This window comes from Lepidochelys kempii, chromosome 11, assembly GCF_965140265.1.
Source record: "Lepidochelys kempii isolate rLepKem1 chromosome 11, rLepKem1.hap2, whole genome shotgun sequence".
In the NCBI taxonomy this organism is placed as follows: domain Eukaryota; kingdom Metazoa; phylum Chordata; order Testudines; family Cheloniidae; genus Lepidochelys; species Lepidochelys kempii.
The window spans coordinates 52980668-52999135 of NC_133266.1; the positions used below are offsets into that span (position 1 = coordinate 52980668).

An 18468-nucleotide genomic window follows, 5' to 3' on the forward strand; every position below is an offset into this window, starting at 1 on the left:
ACTGTAGTAATTACAGCCATGGCACTAATTGATGTCCACATTACCTACCCTCTTTCTGTCGGTGGCATGTGTCCTTACCAGGAATACTTCCATTGACTGAAGAGGGATAGTGTGGGTGGCTGAGAGCCAGGGCTCTCAGCTCCATGTAGCTTCCTCCCAGGAGCCAGGCAGCTCCCCATTCTGGCTGGGAATGGGGGTGGGGTGGGCAACTGCCTGGACTTCTGGGAGCAGGGAGCCTCCAGGCAGCAGTTGGGCTGGGAGTGCCAGCAGGGGGCAGCTGAGCTCTAGCTGCCCAGCTTTCTTGTCAGTTTCCATCCTGGAGCTGTGAAATTGACAAGACAGCCAATAATCCATGTAAGGGTCTACACCACAGAGCATCACCCTAACTACACCGACATAAGCGTTACGCCGCTCATAGAAGTAGGGTTATGTTGGTATAGTAAAAAGAAAAGGAGTACTAGTGGCACCTTAGAGACTAACCACTTTATTTGAGCATAAGCTTTCGTGAGCTACAGCTCACTTCATTGGATGCATTGAACTCCTTTTCTTTTTGCGAATACAGACTAACACGGCTGCTACTCTGAAACCTGTTGGTATAGTAGAGCACTTACATTGGTGGGACAAAGCTGTAGTGTGTACACTGACATAGGATGACATAAGCTGCCTTATATCGACCTAACTGTGTAGTGTAAACTAGGCCTAAATCTATAGATTGGTACCACCTTGAAGATTATGAAAATAGAACATTATTTAGGGCAGCAGTACTGATTTAAGATAAGAGGTAGCAAGCTCTGAAAGAAGTCTGTCTAGTTCTTAAATATCTAGATTCAATTATTTAAATATCTAAACTGGAAAGCTTTTTTCTTTCTGAAATGTTTGTAAGGGTTTACTTAGCTGACTTCATCTTGTGATGTACCCATGATGCTTGCATATAGTGTTATGTACATTCATAATGACTAGGGTTGACTGGAAAACAATTCTGTTTCATGAAAAATTTCAGGGTTTCAAAATTTTTCATTTTGATTCAGAACAAAAACAACCTTTCACAAATGTTCATGGAAAAACATAGTAGTCATGCTGGGAGAGATCCCTGTTTCAGAACAGCCAGTAGCTATGTCATTTGTCTAGGCAGTAGGAGACACAGGATAAAGTCCCTGCTCCAAATTAGACAGAACAGGGACATAAACTTGTGTTTCCCACATCACTACTGTGCTATTGACTATTCTGTAGCAGGTGTCTCTGAGAATTTTTGATGACACCTACATGTTTCCAGGAACCACTTAAGTTTTAACAAAATGGTGTTTTTTGCTGGAAAAAAGTTTCATTGAAATATTGGTGATTAACTCTAATAATAGGCCTTAGTGCTTTTTACAGACATGAGCCTAGGGGCAAAGTAGATCTTGGGAACCAAGCATCTGTACTGAAAATCTGCAGACAGTAAAAGGGAGAATAAAATTATGAAACTGTCAGACTGATACTGGAAGAATTAAGAGATTTTTTGGACCAGTACCTGCAGGCTAGCTGGAAGTGATGTGTGCTCTAGCATTTGCATACTTCTACAGTTGAAAGACTTGTTCTCATTATATTTTTTAACCTACAGTCTATCTAGACAAAAGGCAAATGGAAGGACTACATGGGAACCTCTCACACAGCTTAGAACATTCAACATATTTCTTTTTAAGTTTAAAAAGTGCATTGTGTCAAGGGTAGTGTAGGCAGGTCCGGATTACGGCAGGGGCTGCAGCCCAGCACCCCAGCTCAAAGGGGGCCCCGCAAAAATAAATCACAGGCAGCAGTCTCCAACTCCAGGCCGCTAAAAGTCTTGTAGTGCAGCGGGGCACTCAGGCAGGCTCCTCTGCATGCCGTGGCCACACGACACTCCTGGAAGCGGCTGGCTGCTAGCACGTCTCTGTGGCCCCTGGTGGGTGGGGGAGAGAGGGAGGCAGCTCCGCGCACTGCCCTCGCTCCCTGCACCATCCCCGCAGCTTCTGGCTAATGGGAGCCATGGGGACGGCACTTCGGGTGCGGGCAGCACATGGAGACATGCTGTCTCCCTCTCTGAGGGGCCGCAGAGATGTGCTAGTAGCAAGCCACTTCCCGGGCATGGGACTTTGGCTGGCAGACACGCAGCCTGCCTGAGCCCTGCTGCGCAACGGGCCGGGAATTGCCTGTGGTAAGTGCCCCTGGTTGGAGCCTGTACCTCGCACCCCCTCATCTACCCCAACCCCCTGCCCCAGATTAGAATCCCCCTCCTGCACCCAAACTCCCTCCCAGACCCTGCACCCCACTCCCTTGCCCCCTCCTGCACCAAACTCCATCCCAGGAAAAAGACTTGTAGACAGGTGCCCCAAAAATCTAATTGCCCCAGGCCTACAGGAGAGTTAATCTGGCCCTGAATGTAGGAGATGAAAGGTATTCTAACACAGTAATTCTCAAACTTTTTTACTGGTGACCCTTTTCACATAGCAAGCTTCTGAGTGTGATACCCCCCCCCCCCAATTAAAAATGCTTTTAAAATATTTTTAACACCATTATAGAAGCTGGAGGCAAAGTGGGGTTTGGGGTGGAGGCTGACAGCTCGCAACCCCCCCATGTAAGAACCTTGCGACCCCCCTGAGTGGTCCCAACCCTCCATTTGAGAACCACTGTTCTAACATGAATAGGCCACAGGGACTCCTCTTTGTTTTTATTCGTTCCTCTCTTTACTATGTGATTCTGAGGGTGTTGAAACCACAGCTAAGGTAACCTCTTTCCAATGAGGTTTGAGACAGGATTTCTATATCATGCTTACCAGAAGCTTATGCTTTACTTCCATGTGTTTGTAATCTACTCTATCTTTGCCATATCTAACTGAGCCTGGGTCACCGTAAAACTGAATCTGGCCTGTTTAAAAACTGCCCCAGCCAGGACAGAACTGAATAGTTCAACTCTTTTCAGTCACCTCAGATGGAGGTGGCATGTTCTAGATTTAACTAGAAAATACAGTATAATTTGCCTTTCACTGTATTTTTATACCACTACTATTTCACTGAAGTAAATGAATTACTTCAGGCTTATACTAGTGGAAATTAGTAGAGAATGAGTCCCACAACCCATTCACTTCCTTCTTTGAGGTTTTGACCTTACAATTCTTTTATACACCTGTTCAGCATTTTCCCTTTATTTTGCATATTATTTGGGTAGACTTAAAAAGCCAAACTGTGTTCATATAGTAAGAATCCAGGGCTAATCTATTAACCATTCTTTATGAAAGAGCATCTGATGTGAAACTTTGTTTTGGGGAATTCTGTCAGGCAGTCTGAATGCAATACTTAGGCCTAAATACTTCTCCAACTGCATAACCTGTTTTCTCTTCCTGCCGGGCAGTGGTTTTGTTTTTTTGGTAATGTGTTTATCTGAGTCACAATTGAGCTGTTACGATATCAGAATAAACTGGAATTGAGCTCAGGTGAGTTCAGTGAATGTTTTCCCTTGGTAAAAGACTGAAGGAATCAAGCCGTGTTTTGGCATAAATGATTTCTTCTACCAAGCAGTGGGACCTGTTCCTGCTCTGTGTGAAGATAAGGGGAATTTTGCTACTGTCTTCAATGGGTGCAAGCTTCGGTCCTTATCTTTTAGAAACCTGTCATCTCTGCTAGGTTAGTATAAAACAGGGGTTCTCACACTTCATTGCACTGTGACCCTCTTCTGACAACAAAAATTACTACATGACCAAAGCCTGAGCCCGCCCAACCTCCGCTACTGTGGGTGGCGGGGAGTTGGGGGCAAAGTTGAAGCCCGCTGCCTTGGGTGTGGATGGGTTAAGCTGAAGCCTAAAGCCTTCAGCTCCGGGTGGATGGGTGGCTTGTAGCCTGAGCCCTGCCACCTACGGCTGAAGCCAAAGCCTGAGCCCTACCACACCCAGCCCCAGCCAGTCCAACCCCAGGCTTTGACCCTAGGCCCCAGCCAGTCTAACACCAGCTCTGGTACCCCCATTAAAACAGGGTGGTGACCCCATTTGGGGTCATGACCCACAGTTTGAGAACTGCTGGTATAAAAGAATCTGAAGCTGTGACTGCGTTTCCCTCCTCCTTGAGGTGGAAGTGTCTGGTATTTCATTGTTGTCTGACAAATAGTCACTAGAGTTGAACCCAACCCTGCGGTGATGCCCTGTATTGCACCTAGCAGCAGTGAGAGACCCACGGGCCCTGAGTCTCCGCCACACGCTGGCAGGCTGCAGGGCGCCCTTGTCCAGAGCAGGTCTTATCACTTTGGAGCCGGAGGGGAAGGCAAGAGGGAAATTCCCCCTTTTTACACTTTCCCAATGTTTGCTCCTTTCTACAGTTAGTCCCGATGAGGGGGGCACCGGGGCAAACCTCATGGCGACTTGTCCTTATTTCTATTTTGGACATGTGACCAGTGTCCCTCAGCCCCTGCGGGGGGGCAGGGGGAGCTCCCTAGACTAACTTATTTCCCAGCTACTGAGCATCCCCCCGGCTGGACGGCAGGTGCCGAACGGGGGGCGCCCCCGCTGGAAACCTTGGCCCCCCGCCTCGCCCCTGGGACGGAGGGGAGCGGGGTTTCCGCGGCAGGGAGACGCGTCAGCTACGTCCCTCATCCCGCCTCACAGCGGGGCGCAGCTGCCCCGCGGGCTCCCGGCGCGGGCTCCCGGCCGCCCAGCGTGTGGGGCTGGAGCGCGGGTGAGCGTCGCGGTCAGGCCGCCGGGGGGCGCTGCGAGCCGCGGCCCGGCTGGGCGGCGGCCGGAGGTGCTGGGAGCGCCCCAGCCCCTTCCCAATCTCGGCCGCCGGCTGCCTCCGCCCTGCGCCGGGGTGGAGAGGGGGAGGGGCGTGGCCGGCGCCCCGTTCACTCGCAGGGGCAGAGCCGGAGAGCGGCTGCCGCGCGCCGGGCTGCGGGAGGGACGGAAGACGCCGCTGAGGGGAGAGGTACAGTGCGTCCCCCTCGCGCCGTGCCCCGCCGGCCGGCTGGGGGCGACCCCGGCCCCGCTGCCCTGGGGCTGCTGCGCGGGAAACGCGGCCGGGGCCGGGGCCGGGCTGGGGCCGGGGCCGAGAAGGGAACAAGGGGAAAAGATGGTTTTAGGGTTTGGGCGACGGGGTCAGAGGTTACGGAGCCAGCAATGCCGGCGCTGGTTGGGGGATCCCTCCGTTGCCCCGACCTGGCTTTCCATGCCCATGAGCACAGGGCACCCCGCACAGACACTTTTGCCGAGCTTGGGAGGACAAAGCTCCCGGAGGGGAGGGGAGCTGGGCAGGCGGGACTCTTCCAGGTGAAGCGATGTGTTGTGTGTGTCTGGGAGCTGGGAGCTCCCTCTGCGTGGAGCTGCCACCCCCCCATCTCCCGCCTGCCCTCTTTGTTTAGCCTCGGTGAAAGGGATTGTGTGTGTCCCGGCTCTTGTTTCCCCGCGGAGATGGGATGGATTCAGCTGGGATTGAAACCAGATTGAGAACCAGAGGAGACGTGCCTCAGAGTTCTCCGGACCCTGGGGTGCGTGGTGTGGATGTGTGCGCGGGGGAGGTGGGGTTGTGAGTTGTAACGAGTCGTCTGTTAAAAGGGCTGTGTGTTTTCAGCGCCCTTGGGTCTTTGCTCCTTTGTGAAGAATGTGGCTGAATATTTACTGTTGCAACAAGTTACCTAATCGTTGCTATGTTGTTAATGTGCCACTCGGTCCGGCTGTGGCTGCTGAGATCAAACCCACCTGGTACTCACATAGCAGAGTGCTTTGCAGGCTCTGTATTCTTAAAAGGAAGGGAAGAGGCAAATATATTTGTGGCGACTTGGGCTAGACGGATAGAGGCAGCTGTTACAAAACTGTGTCCATAGGGTTAACTTCAACTGTGACACTAGAGCGAAAAACCCACTCTAAGGAATGTCTGGGAAAAACCCCTAAAAGAACACTAGATTGCTAAATGCATGAATCACAATATGTAACGTTTCATTGGAAATCTCTTCCAGAGATGACTCCTTCAAATAAAAGTATTTTGTTTGAAATGATATAGATGTGTTATGGCTTTCGTTAGCAAGTAGTGGATGGTTATAGACCTCTAGGAAGCCCAATTTAAGCATGAGCTTTGGTGTCCATAAGCATAAAGATGGTCCAGATTTTAAAAACAAATCCAAAATCAGTGTGTATTGCTTTTCTGGAGAGATCATTACATCTGCTTTTTGTTTTTTTAAAGCAGCTACCTCGTGTGGAAAGCTTCATTTAATTCCAATGAGAATAATTAGGCTTAGACTAATTTTTATACAGATACATCTATGAGGGAGAATTGCAGGAGGAGATTGTCATTATCTTAGAATGGAATTTAAAATTCCAAGAGCAGATAATCTTTAGGAGAGCACACTATTATTTGGGAAGGGCTTTCCAGACCTGCACGGTTGTGGAAATATCCCAAATGTACAGACTGTAATTTAGGTATGACATGAATTTTAAAGGGCAGGTTGGTCATGATAAAAATTGCCTGTGCATATTAAGTTGTGATATACCAGGATGCACTATTATACATCTGTTATGCTTGTGGCTTTTAAGGAGGGCATAGTGCTCCTTCCTAAGTGAATAGGATTACTCCCTCAGAAACAATGGCTACCCTTAGCAGGATCTTCTTATAATGAGGCAAACACTGCTGTAAAGGCACAGATACAGCATTTAGGGGTTCCTTGCACTTATTCCTTACACTTAAAATAATCATTGGTATATTAGTTGTGTACACATATGCACTCACTCTTCGCTGACAGCATGCTTGGTACACCACTGTGTGGATAAGGCATGGTCATTGGCTCAAAGAGCTAATGGAATATTAAATAAAATATACTTCAAGAGCTGTTAGCCTGTGTATTGGAAAGAAATGGTTGTTTGAAATAAGTCTAGGTTAGAAATTACTACTGGCAAACATCATAGGTCCAATAAAGTGGCTGACTTTTCAGTTTTAGTGTTGAGTCATGATTTTACCATATCCTGCTATCCTATTGTTAATTGTGAATTAAGGGTGGCATCAGGCTGCCCATCCTTCCCTGGGTGAATCATCACTTTGTCAAGTCCTGTATCAAAGGCAAGGTTTTCTCCAAGTTTTGCCAGGAGGTAAAAATAATCTGACACATTTGTTAAATTGGACTTCAAAAGTAGGCCACTTTGAAGTGTATTAAAACATAATAAAATTCCTCTGTTTATTTTATTTTATTTCCAGCTATCTCCAGTCTTCCTTCTGATTATAAATATGTGACTTTATAATAGTCTTCTATGAAGCATACTGTTTCTGGCTTGATTCTGTGGTAAAACTTACTATTTTGTACCATCACAGTTATTCCCATAGCAATATACGGTGGTCAAAATTCAAGTCAGAATTTTCCAACAGTTACCACACCACGGTATCTTAGAGAACCACATTTCCCACCCCCCATACTTAGAATAGAAGATGTTGCTGGTAACTACATGTTAATTGTTGGTGTGTATTGGATATTTTAATAGCTTCTTCTCTATATGGATACTATGAACAGGATTATGGCTTTTTCACAGGATTAAGCAGAAGATGAAGGAACTCTTAAAATATCTTCAAGAGGAAGCACAGGGACTCACTGGTTTAAAGCCTGTAATGTTTTCTGATGTAAGAGCCCCACTTCAGATCACATCTATGAGGAGGAAATAGGGACCAGAGAAGAGATGACAGAACATGGATTTAAGGTGGTTGAGTGTAGCTAGAGAATTACATTAGCCCTGTTAAAATGATTTTGCTTTACATTAAATTTAGGAGAGCAAGTGTACATCTCTGGGCCTTGTGCTTCTGTAGGAGGATGGGAGAAGAGAGGCAGGCAAATGAGAAGAGGAAGTGGGGGAGAGACACTGGAAACCTCAGCAAAGCCATTAACTTTTCCCACTGCATACTCATAAAGGGCTGCTGGCAATGTACAGAAGATGTCAGGGGTCTTCTTTCACACAATCCTCTGAGATCATCAAATTTCTCAGCTCTGTGGGAACAGAAGTTCTCCATGCTGGTTTCTGATCTCATCTTTCCCCAACAGCAGTAATAGCAGAAGTGGAGTAGCTTGGGAATCTGTGAGGAAAGTGGAAGAAAGGTAAAGTGGAACAGTCTGCAGGATAGTTTTTTGTAACCGTAGAATGAGCTGGTTGGTATAGCACATCTACCTCTTGATTTCACACTACATGTGGTCAGAAACTGGACAAATGCTTACACACTGGGGAACATTAAACAGTCTGGCAGTAGAGCACTGATCATATTTATGGCAGCTCAAATGTGAAATTGTCCTATAAATCTTACCTTATATTTCATTAATCCTTTTTTTTTAAGTTAACAAAGACCAAATTGAAATGAAAAACAACATTTTAGTGACTTATGTTTCAAGAGGTGGGGAATGTTCTGATTTCTAAAAGATGACAGGAAAAGCAAAAGCTTTACTGCTTCTTTATGAATATGCAGACTCACTATTTCCCTCCACCTTTTTACCTTTTAAAATATCAGCTACATGAGTCTTTTCCCCACTTTGCTGGGGGACAGTGGCACTATTTTAGGAGGACCACAATAGTGATGTCCCAGCCCAGAAAGCTGTAACCTGATCTGCAGCTCCCCCTCCGCAAACAGGGAGGGGGAAGGGGAGGAGAAAGGGAGTAACAGCTCTGCTTACATCCTTAGAAATGAAGACCTGATATTTCTAATGTAAAGCTCAGACAGAAAACATTTTCTTAAAAACTTCAAGACACTTTATCACAAAGCAGCAGTAAAGGGCAACAATGGTTAATTTGTAGGGCTGTCAAGTGATTAAAAAAATAGAATACTATTTAATTAAATATATTTGGATGTTTTCTACATTTTCAAAAATATTGATTTCAATTACAACACAGAACACAGAGTACAGTGCTCACTTTATATTTATTTTTGATTACAAATATTTGTGCTGTAAAAAACCAAAAGAAATAGTATTTTTCAATTCACCTCCTACAAGTACTGGAGTGCAATCTCTTTATTGTGAAAGTTGAACTTACAAATGTAGAATTATGTACAAAAAATAACTGCATTCAAAAATAAAACAATGTAAAACTTTAGCGCCTACAAGTCCACTCAGTCCTATGTTTTTGCAGGAGATAATGCTGCCTGCTTCTTGTTTGCAACGTCACCTGAAAGTGAAAACAGGTCTTCGCATGCCACTGTTGTAGCTGGCGTCGCAAGATATTTACGTACGAGATGTGCTAAAGATTCATATGTCCCTTCATACTTCAACCACCATTCCAGAGGACATGCATCCATGCTGATGACGGGTTCTGCTCGATAACGATCCAAAACAGTGCAGACAGATGCAAGTTCACTTTCATCATCTGAGTCAGATGCCACCAGCAGAAGGTTGATTTTCTTTTTTGGTGGTTCGGGTTCTGTAGTTTCCACATTGGAGTGTTGCTCTTTTAAGACCTCTGAAAGCATGCGCCATACCTCGTCCCTCTCAGATTTTGGACAGCACTTCAGATTCTTAAACCTTGGGTCAAGTGCAGTAGCTTTTTTTAGAAATCTCTCATTGGTACCTTCTTTGCGTTTTGTCAAATCTGATGTGAAAGTGTTCTTAAAGCGAACATGTGCTGGATCATCATCCGAGACTGCTATAACGTGAAATATATGGCAGAATGTGGGTAAAACAGAGCAGAAGACCTACTATTCTCCCCCAGGAAGTTCAGTCAAAAATTAATTAACACATCTTTTTTATAACGAGTGTCGTCAGCATGGAAGCATGTCTTCTGGAATGATGGTATGCATGGTAAGCATGAAGGGGCAAACAAATGTTTAGCATATCTGGCATGTAAATATCTTGCAATGCTGGCGACAAAAGTCCCATGCGAACACCTGTTCTCACTTTCAGGTGACATTGTAAATAAGAAGGTGGCCACATTATCTCCCGTAAATGTAAACAAACTTGTTTATCTTAGCGATTGGCTGAACAAGAAGTAGGACTGAGTGGACTTGTAGGCTCTAAAGTTTTGCATTGTTTTATTTTTAAGTGCAGTTATGTAACAAAAAAATCTACATTTTTAAATTGCACTTTAATCATAAAGAGATTGCGTTATAGTACTTGTATGAGGTGAATTGAAAAATACTATTTATTTTGTTGTTTTTACAGTGCAAATATTTGTAATAAAATAATATAAAATGGGCACTGTACACTTTGCATTCTGTGGTGTTTAAATCAATATATTGGAAAATGTAGAAAAACATCCGAAAATGTTTAATAAATTTCAATTGGTATTCTGTTTAACAGTGCCATTAAAATTGCAATTAATCGCGATTAATTTTTTTAAGTTAATTGTGTGAGTTCACTGCGATTAATTGACAGTCCTATTAATTTGTGCTTAAGTTTCCAGAATCAGATGGTCAGAAGTGCAGATTTTTCTTTTGTACTGATGCTAATTGGAACAAGCTATATAGGTCATCACCACAGTCCAAATCCACAGGTGTTATGGAGAGCGTTGGGATTCCTGCCAGGGGGCCGTCTCTGAATTCTGTTTGGAGCTCCCATCTTTTGCTTCAGGTTTCAGTATTCGATAAATGTGAAGCACCTAGATCCGGCTTCTGGATGCTGGATTGGAACTTTTGTTTTCTTTTCCCACCACAGGGTGTATGTATGTTCAATATTAAACCCATCTCCCAAACGCCTTATTGTTTGTAGGCAGATGTGTGTGTATTTTTTTGCAGGGATGGGGGTGGGGGAAGCTATGCTCTTCTATTCCTGTGGATCCTCCAGGTTTTCTTGTGGTGGGTGTAACCGGGTCTTCTCTCAGCTGCCATAGGCTCCTGCCTCCATTCCCCCATTCTTAGGATTCTCACAGTTGTGTGAGATACTTGTGCAAGTCCAACACCATTTCTGCAATCTTATTTATTAAAAGAATGCAGTTCATCTAAACAGCTGTCTAGTAATCCTTCCCTTTTTGATTAGGGGCACCTCTGCTGCGCTCACCATTGTACCCTATGACTGCAGGGCAATAGAAGGGGAACTTAACACCCCCCTCCCACTGGAATTCCTAGCTTGAACCTTAAACAAGTGTGTTAACTCCCATCAATACCTGTCTGCACTACCTCATCTGGGTTACTACTACAGGCCCCCTAATTCCCATTTAAGGGTCCCCCGCGCCTTCGTGCTTTTGTTCCTGCCCTCTCTGCAGGGAGCTTCGGCTAGTGTGGAGCCCCTTTCCAGTCCTCTCTGACTTTGGATCCCCTGTAGGTCTGCCTGTCCTCTAACCAACTCAGCAGGCTGCCTCTTAAGGTATGTATATCTGAACTGTGATTAAAAACCCGTGGCTGGCCCATGTCTGCTGACTTGGGCTCAGGCTAAGTGGCTGTTTAATTGCAGTGTAGAGTTCTGGGCTCTAGGACCCTATGAGGTGGGAGGATCCCAGAGCTCAGGCTGTGGACAGAGCCTGGAATTCTACACTGCAATTAAACACTCTTAGGTGGAGCCCCTGAGCTGGAGTCCGCTTGCATGGGCCAGCTGCAGGTGTTGCAGGGTAGACATACCCTTAGCCCTGGTCTACACTAGGACTTTAGGTTGAATTTAGCAGCGTTAAATTGATGTAAACCTGCACCCGTCCACATGATGAAGCCCTCTAGTTCGACTTAAAGGGCTCTTAAAATCAATTTCCGTACTCCACCCCTGACAAGTGGATTAGCACTTAAATCGGCCTTGCCGGGTCGAATTTGGGGTACTGTGGACACAATTCAATGGTATTGGCCTCCGGGAGCTATCCCAGAGTGCTCCATTGTGACCGCTCTGGACAGCACTCTCAACTCAGATGCACTGGCCAGATAGACAGGAAAAGAACTGCGAACTTTTGAATCTCATTGCCTGTTTGGCCAGCGTGGCAAGCTGCAGGTGACCATGCAGAGCTCATCAGCAGAGGTGACCATGATGGAGTTCCAGAATTGCAAAAGAGCTCCAGCATGGACTGAACGGGAGGTACGGGATCTGATCACTGTATGGGGAGAGGAATCCGTGCTATCAGAACTCCATTCCAGTTTTCGAAACGCCAAAACCTTTGTCAAAATCTCCCAGGGCATGAAGGACAGAGGCCATAACAGGGATCCGAAGCAGTGCCGTGTGAAACTTAAGGAGCTGAGGCAAGCCTCCCAGAAAACCAGAGGGGCGAGCAGCCGCTCCGGGTCAGAGCCCCGAACATGCCGCTTCTATGATGAGCTGCATGCCATTTTAGGGGGTTCAGCCACCACTACCCCAGATGTGTTGTTTGACTCCCTTCAATGGAGATGGAGGCAACATGGAAACAGGTTTTGGGGACGAAGAAGATGATGATGAGGTTGTAGATAGCTCACAGCAAGCAAGCGGAGAAACCGGTTTTCCCGACAGCCAGGAACTGTTTCTCACCCCGGACCTGGAGCCGGTACCCCCCGAACCCACCCAAGGCTGCCTCCTGGACCCGGCAGGCGGAGAAGGGACCTCCGGTGAGTGTACCTTTTAAAATACTATACATGGTTTAAAAGCAAGCATGTGAAAGGATTAATTTGCCCTGGCATTCGCGGCTCTCCTGGATGTACTCCCAAAGTCTTTGCAAAAGGTTTCTGGGGAGGGCAGCCTTACTGCGTCCTTCATGATAGGACACTTTACCACTCCAGGCCAGTAACACGTACTCAGGAATCATTGTAGAACAAAGCATTGCAGTGTATGTTTGCTGGCATTCAAACAACACCTGTTCTTTATCTCTCTCTGTTATCCTCAGGAGAGTGAGATATCATTCATGGTCTCCTGGTTGAAATAGGGTGCTTTTCTTCAGGGGACATTGAGAGGAGCCCGTTCCTGCTGAGCTGTTTGCCTGTGGCTGAACAGAAATGTTCTCCGCTGTTAGCCACGGGGAGGGGGGTGGGTTGAGGGGGTAGCCACGCGGTGGGGGGAGGCAAAATGTGACCTTGTAACGAAAGCACATGTGCTATGTATGTAATGTTAACAGCAAGGTTTACCCTGAAAGAGTGTAGCCACTGTTTTATAAAATGTCTTTTTAAATACCGCGGTCCCTTTTTTTCCTTCACCAGCTGCATGTGTTTCAATGATCACAGGATCTTCTCCTTCCCAGAGGCTAGTGAAGATTAGAAAGAAAAAAAAAACGCACTCGTGATGAAATGTTCTCTGAGGTCATGCTGTCCTCCCACACTGACAGAGCACAGACGAATGCGTGGAGGCAAATAATGTCAGAGTGCAGGAAAGCACAAAATGACCGGGAGGAGAGGTGGCGGGCTGAAGAGAGTAAGTGGCGGGCTGAAGACAGGGCTGAAGCTCAAATGTGGCGGCGGCGTGATGAGAGGAGGCAGGATTCAATGCTGAGGCTGCTGCAGGACCAAACCAGTATGCTCCAGTGTATGGTTGAGCTGCAGCAAAGGCAGCTGGAGCACAGACTGCCACTACAGTCCCTGTGTAACCAACCGCCCTCCTCCCCAAGTTCCATAGCCTCCACACCCAGACGCCCAAGAACGCGGTGGGGGGGCCACCGGCCAACCAGCCACTCCGCCACAGAGGATTGCCCCAAAAAAAGAAGGCTGACATTCAATAAATTTTAAAGTTGTAAACTTTTTAAGTGCTGTGTGGCATTTTCCTTCCTTCCTCCACCACCCCTCCTGGGCTACCTTGGTAGTCATCCTCCTATTTGTGTGATGAATGAATAAAGAATGCATGAATGTGAAGCAACAATGACTTTCTTGCCTCTGTAAGCAATGATTAAAGGGAGGAGGGGAGGGTGGTTAGCTTGCAGGGAAGTAGAGTGAACCAAGGGGTGGGGGGTTTCATCAAGGAGAAACAAAGAGAACTTTCACACCGTAGCCTGGCCAGTCATGAAACTGGTTTTCAAAGCTTCTCTGATGCGTACCGCGCCCTCCTGTGCGCTTCTAACCGCCCTGGTGTCTGGCTGCGCGTAACCAGCAGCCAGGCGATTTGCCTCAACCTCCCACCCCGCCATAAACGTCTCCCCCTTACTCTCACAGATATTGTGGAGCACACAGCAAGCAGTAATAACAGTGGGAATATTGGTTTCGCTGAGGTCTAAGCAAGTCAGTAAACTGCGCCAGCGTGCCTTTAAACGTCCAAATGCACATTCTACCACCATTCTGCACTTGCTCAGCCTGTAGTTGAACAGCTCCTGACTACTGTCCAGGCTGCCTGTGTACGGCTTCATGAGCCATGGCATTAAGGGGTAGGCTGGGTCCCCAAGGATACATATAGGCATTTCAACGTCCCCAACAGTTATTTTCTGGTCTGGGAATAAAGTCCCTTCCTGCAGCTTTTGAAACAGACCAGAGTTCCTGAAGATGCGAGCGTCATGTACCTTTCCCGGCCATCCCACGTTGATGTTGGTGAAACATCCCTTGTGATCCTCCAGAGCTTGCAGCACTATTGAAAAGTATCCCTTGCGGTTTATGTACTCGCGGGCTTGGTGCTCCGGTGCCAAGATAGGGATATGGGTTCCGTCTATGGCCCCACCACAGTTAGGGAATCCCATTGCAGCAAAGCCATCCACTATGACCTGCACATTTCCCAGGGTCACTACCCTTGATATCAGCAGATCTTTGATTGCGTGGACTACTTGCATCACAGCAGCCCCAACAGTAGACTTGCCCACTCCAAATTGATTCCCAACTGACCGGTAGCTGTCTGGTGTTGCAAGCTTCCAGAAGGGCTATCACCACTCGCTCCTCAACTGTGAGGGCTGCTCTCATTTTGGTATTCATGCGCTTCAGGGCAGGGGAAAGCAAGTCACAAAGTTCCATGAAAGTGCCCTTATGCATGTGAAAGTTTTGCAGCCACTGGGAATCGTCCCAGACCCGCATCACTATACGGTCCCACCAGTCTGTGCTTGTTTCCCGAGCCCAGAATCGGCGTTCCACAGCATGAACCTGCCTCATTAGCACCATGATGCATGCATTGGCAGGGCCCATGCTTTCCGAGAAATCTGTGTCCATGTCCTGATCACTCACGTGACCGCACTGACGTCGCCTCCTCGCCCGGTATCGCTCTGTCAGTTTCTGGTGCTGCATATACTGCTGGATAATGCGTGTGGTGTTTAATGTGCTCCTAATTGCCAAAGTGAGCTGAGCGGCCTCCATGCTCGCCTTGGTATGGCGTCCGCACAGAAAAAAGGCGCGGAACGATTGTCTGCCGTTGCTCTGACGGAGGGAGGGGCGACTGACGACACTGCTTACAGGGTTGGCTTCAGGGAGCTAAAATCAACAAAGGGGGTGGCTTTACATCAAGGAGTGTTTCAGGCAGGACTTCACGGAGGGTTCCAATAAGAAATGGTGCACCTAAGTTATTGTTCTTATTGGAACAAGGAGGTTAGTCTGGCCTCTGATTGATACATGGCTAGATTTACCTCGCTGCACCTTCTCTGTGAGTGACTGAAGTGTGACCTAGAGGAATGAGTCCCCTAGACGGGGTGGGGGTGGGGGGTAAGAAAATGAGTACAAAACAAATCTGGTCTATTTCTTGTTTTGATCCACTCTATCTATCTTTTACATCTTTGGCTGGCAGCAGACGGTGTAGAAGGACTGCATGCCATCCACATCTCATGGCTGCTCGGCAGAAGATGGTGCAATATGACTGCTAGCCATCCTCATCTCTTGCCTGCCCGGCAGAAGATGGTGTAATATGACTGCTATCCATCCTCATCTCTTGCCTGCCTGGCAGAAGATGGTACAGTACGACTGCTAGCAAGCCGTATCGCCTGCCTGCTCACCATAAGACGGTTCAATAGGACTGACTGCAGGACTAAAGAGAATGACCTGGCCAAGTCACTCCAAATTTAGTCCCTGCGCCCATGTCTGTCTAGGCGCTCCTGGCTGATGTGGCCAGGAGCACCTTGGACATGACGATGACGGCTACCAGTCCTATTGCACCGTCTGCTGCCAGAAGGCAATGGGTTGCTGCTACTGTGTAGCAATGCAGTACCGCGTCTGCCAGCACCCAGGAGACATAGGGTGACGGTTACCTGAGCAGGCTCCATGCTTGCTGTAGTATGGCGTCTGCACAGGTAACTCAGGAAAAAAGGCGTGAAACGATTGTCTGCCCTTGCTTTCACGGAGGGAGGGAGGGAACGGGGCCTGACGATATGTACCCAGAACCACTCGCGACAATGTTTTAGCCCCATCAGGCATTGGGATCTCAACCCAGAATTCCAGTGGGCAGCGGAGACTGCAGGAACTGTGGGATAGCTACCCACTGTGCAACACTCCGGAAGTTGATGCTTGCCTCGGTACTGTGGAAGCACTCTGCCGAGTTAATGCACTTAATGCACTTAGAGCATTTTCTGTGGGGACACACACACTCGAATATATAAAACCGATTTCTAAAAAACCCGACTTCTATAAATTCGACCTTATTCCGTAGTGTAGACATACCCTTAGAGGAAACACCATATGCAGGCTGTTAGCACATGATGCTTGATCACCTGAGCCAACCGCTAACCCACACCCATCACTAGCAGGCAGATAACTCCATAACAGATGGGGCTGAGCCCAGCTCCTTTTAAAAGGCCAGCCCAGCCTTTGAAAGCGGAGCTCTTCCTTGAATAGATCCAGATTTTGCTTCTACTTAGTTTCCCAAGAAGCAGAGTAAAATTTACATGATTCTTGCCACTTTCATGGTTGTCCTCAAGCTTTGAAGAGCAGCTGTAAAGCTGACTAGTTCAACTCAGTTATTGCATGGAATTGTCTGAAGATTCAAGAAGACAATTGTTATACCAGTTACCCATCCAGATGTGCCTCAGATCTAATTTTTTCTCCCACGAGGACAAGAAACGTAATTTTCTTTTTGATGAATGCATAAATCCTGCAGAAACTGGTAACCTGTGTCTTCCCTTCTCATCAGGGAAAGTTTGTGATCTGTGTTGTGTCTAAACTTGTGGTTATTTCATGGTATGTTCTGATCATGCTAGTAACCTTGTAGTGGTGATGAAAAGCATTGTTTCATTCTAACAGTCTGTCAAAGGATGTCAAGTATCAGGGGGTAGCAGTGTTAGTCTGTTTCTTTCCCACCACTCCCACGAACATGGTACGGTTCTGCTGTGATCTGGAAGCCTTCTTTCGTCGTCTCCAATTTACGGAATATTTTCAACACTGAACAGTGCACTCACCCACAGGAACCCTCCTACCAACACTACAAGAAGAAGAATTTTGCGTGGACTCCTCCTGACGGTCGAAATGACAGATTGGACTTCTACATAGAGTGCTTCCGCAGACGTGCACAGGCTGAAATTGTGAACAAGCAGCATCACTTCCCCCATAACCTCAACCCTATGGAATGTAATGCCATCCACAGCCTCAGAAACAACTGTGACATTATAATCAAAGGGGCTGACAAAGGAGGTGCTGTAGTCATAATGAACAGGTTGGATTATGAACACGAGGCTGCCAGGCAACTCTCCAACACCACATTCTACAGGCCACTATCCTCTGACCCCACTGAGGAGTACCAAAAGAAACTACATCATCTGCTCAAGAAACTCCCTGCTATAGCATGGGAACAAATCTACACGGGCACACCGTCAGAGCCCCGACCAGGGGTATTCTATCTGCTACCCAAGATCCATAAACCTGGAAACCCTGGACACCCCATCATCTCAGGCATCGGCACTCTTACAGCAGGATTGTCTGGCTATTTGGATTCTCTCCTCAGACCCTATGCTACCAGCACTGCTAGCTATCTTCGAGACACCACTGACTTTCTGAGGAAACTACAATGAATTGGTGATCTTCCTGAAAACACCATCCTGGCCACCATGGATGTAGAAGTTCTTTATACCAATATTCCACATAAGGATGGACTACAAGCTGTCAAGAACAGTATCCATGTTGAGGCCATGGCACACCTGATGGCTGAGCTTTGTTACTTTGTCCTCACCCACAACCATTTCAGATTTGGGGATAACTTATACCTTCAAGTCAGTGGCACTGCTATGGGTACCTGCATGGCCCCACAGTATGCCAACGTTTTTATGGATGACTTACAACAATGCTTCCTCTGCTTTGTCCCCAGTGCCCCTCCTCTACTTGCGCTACACTGATGACATCTTCATCATAAGGACCCACAGGAAGGAGGCCCTTGTAGAACTCCACCTGGATTTCAACAGTTTCCACTCCACCATCAACCTCAGCCTGGACCAGTCCACACAAGATATCCACTTCCTGGACGCTACAGTGCAAATAAGTGGTGGTCACATAAACACCACCCTATACTGGAAATCTACTGACCGCTATACTTACCTACATGCTTCCGGCTTCCATCAAGGACACATCACACGATCCATTGTGTACAGGCAAGCCCTGAGATACAACCGAATTTGCTCCAATCCCTCAGACAGAGACGAACAACCTGAAGCAAATACTCACCAGCAACTGCACACAACACCACAGAAACACTGACCCAGGAACCAATCCCTGTAGCAAACCTCGTTGCCTACTCTGTCCCTATATCTACTCTCGCGACACCATC

The 18468-nt window shown here is 47.1% G+C and overlaps 1 protein-coding gene across 5 annotated transcripts in view; it reads left to right on the forward strand.

Moving 5' to 3' along the window:
- The first annotated feature begins 4734 nt into the window (after positions 1-4734).
- Positions 4735-18468, forward strand: part of MYO1B (myosin IB) — a 177913-nt gene continuing 164179 nt past the window's right edge. For 4 of the 5 annotated variants that reach the window (XM_073306213.1, XM_073306216.1, XM_073306215.1 and 1 more), the window contains exon 1: positions 5384-5481. In XM_073306213.1, coding sequence (XP_073162314.1) covers positions 5410-5481 — 72 coding nt within the window. In that variant the 5' untranslated portion in view covers positions 5384-5409. Of the gene's footprint in view, positions 4923-5383; positions 5482-18468 lie in introns of those variants that run through there. The other variant, XM_073306214.1, reaches the window with a different exon arrangement.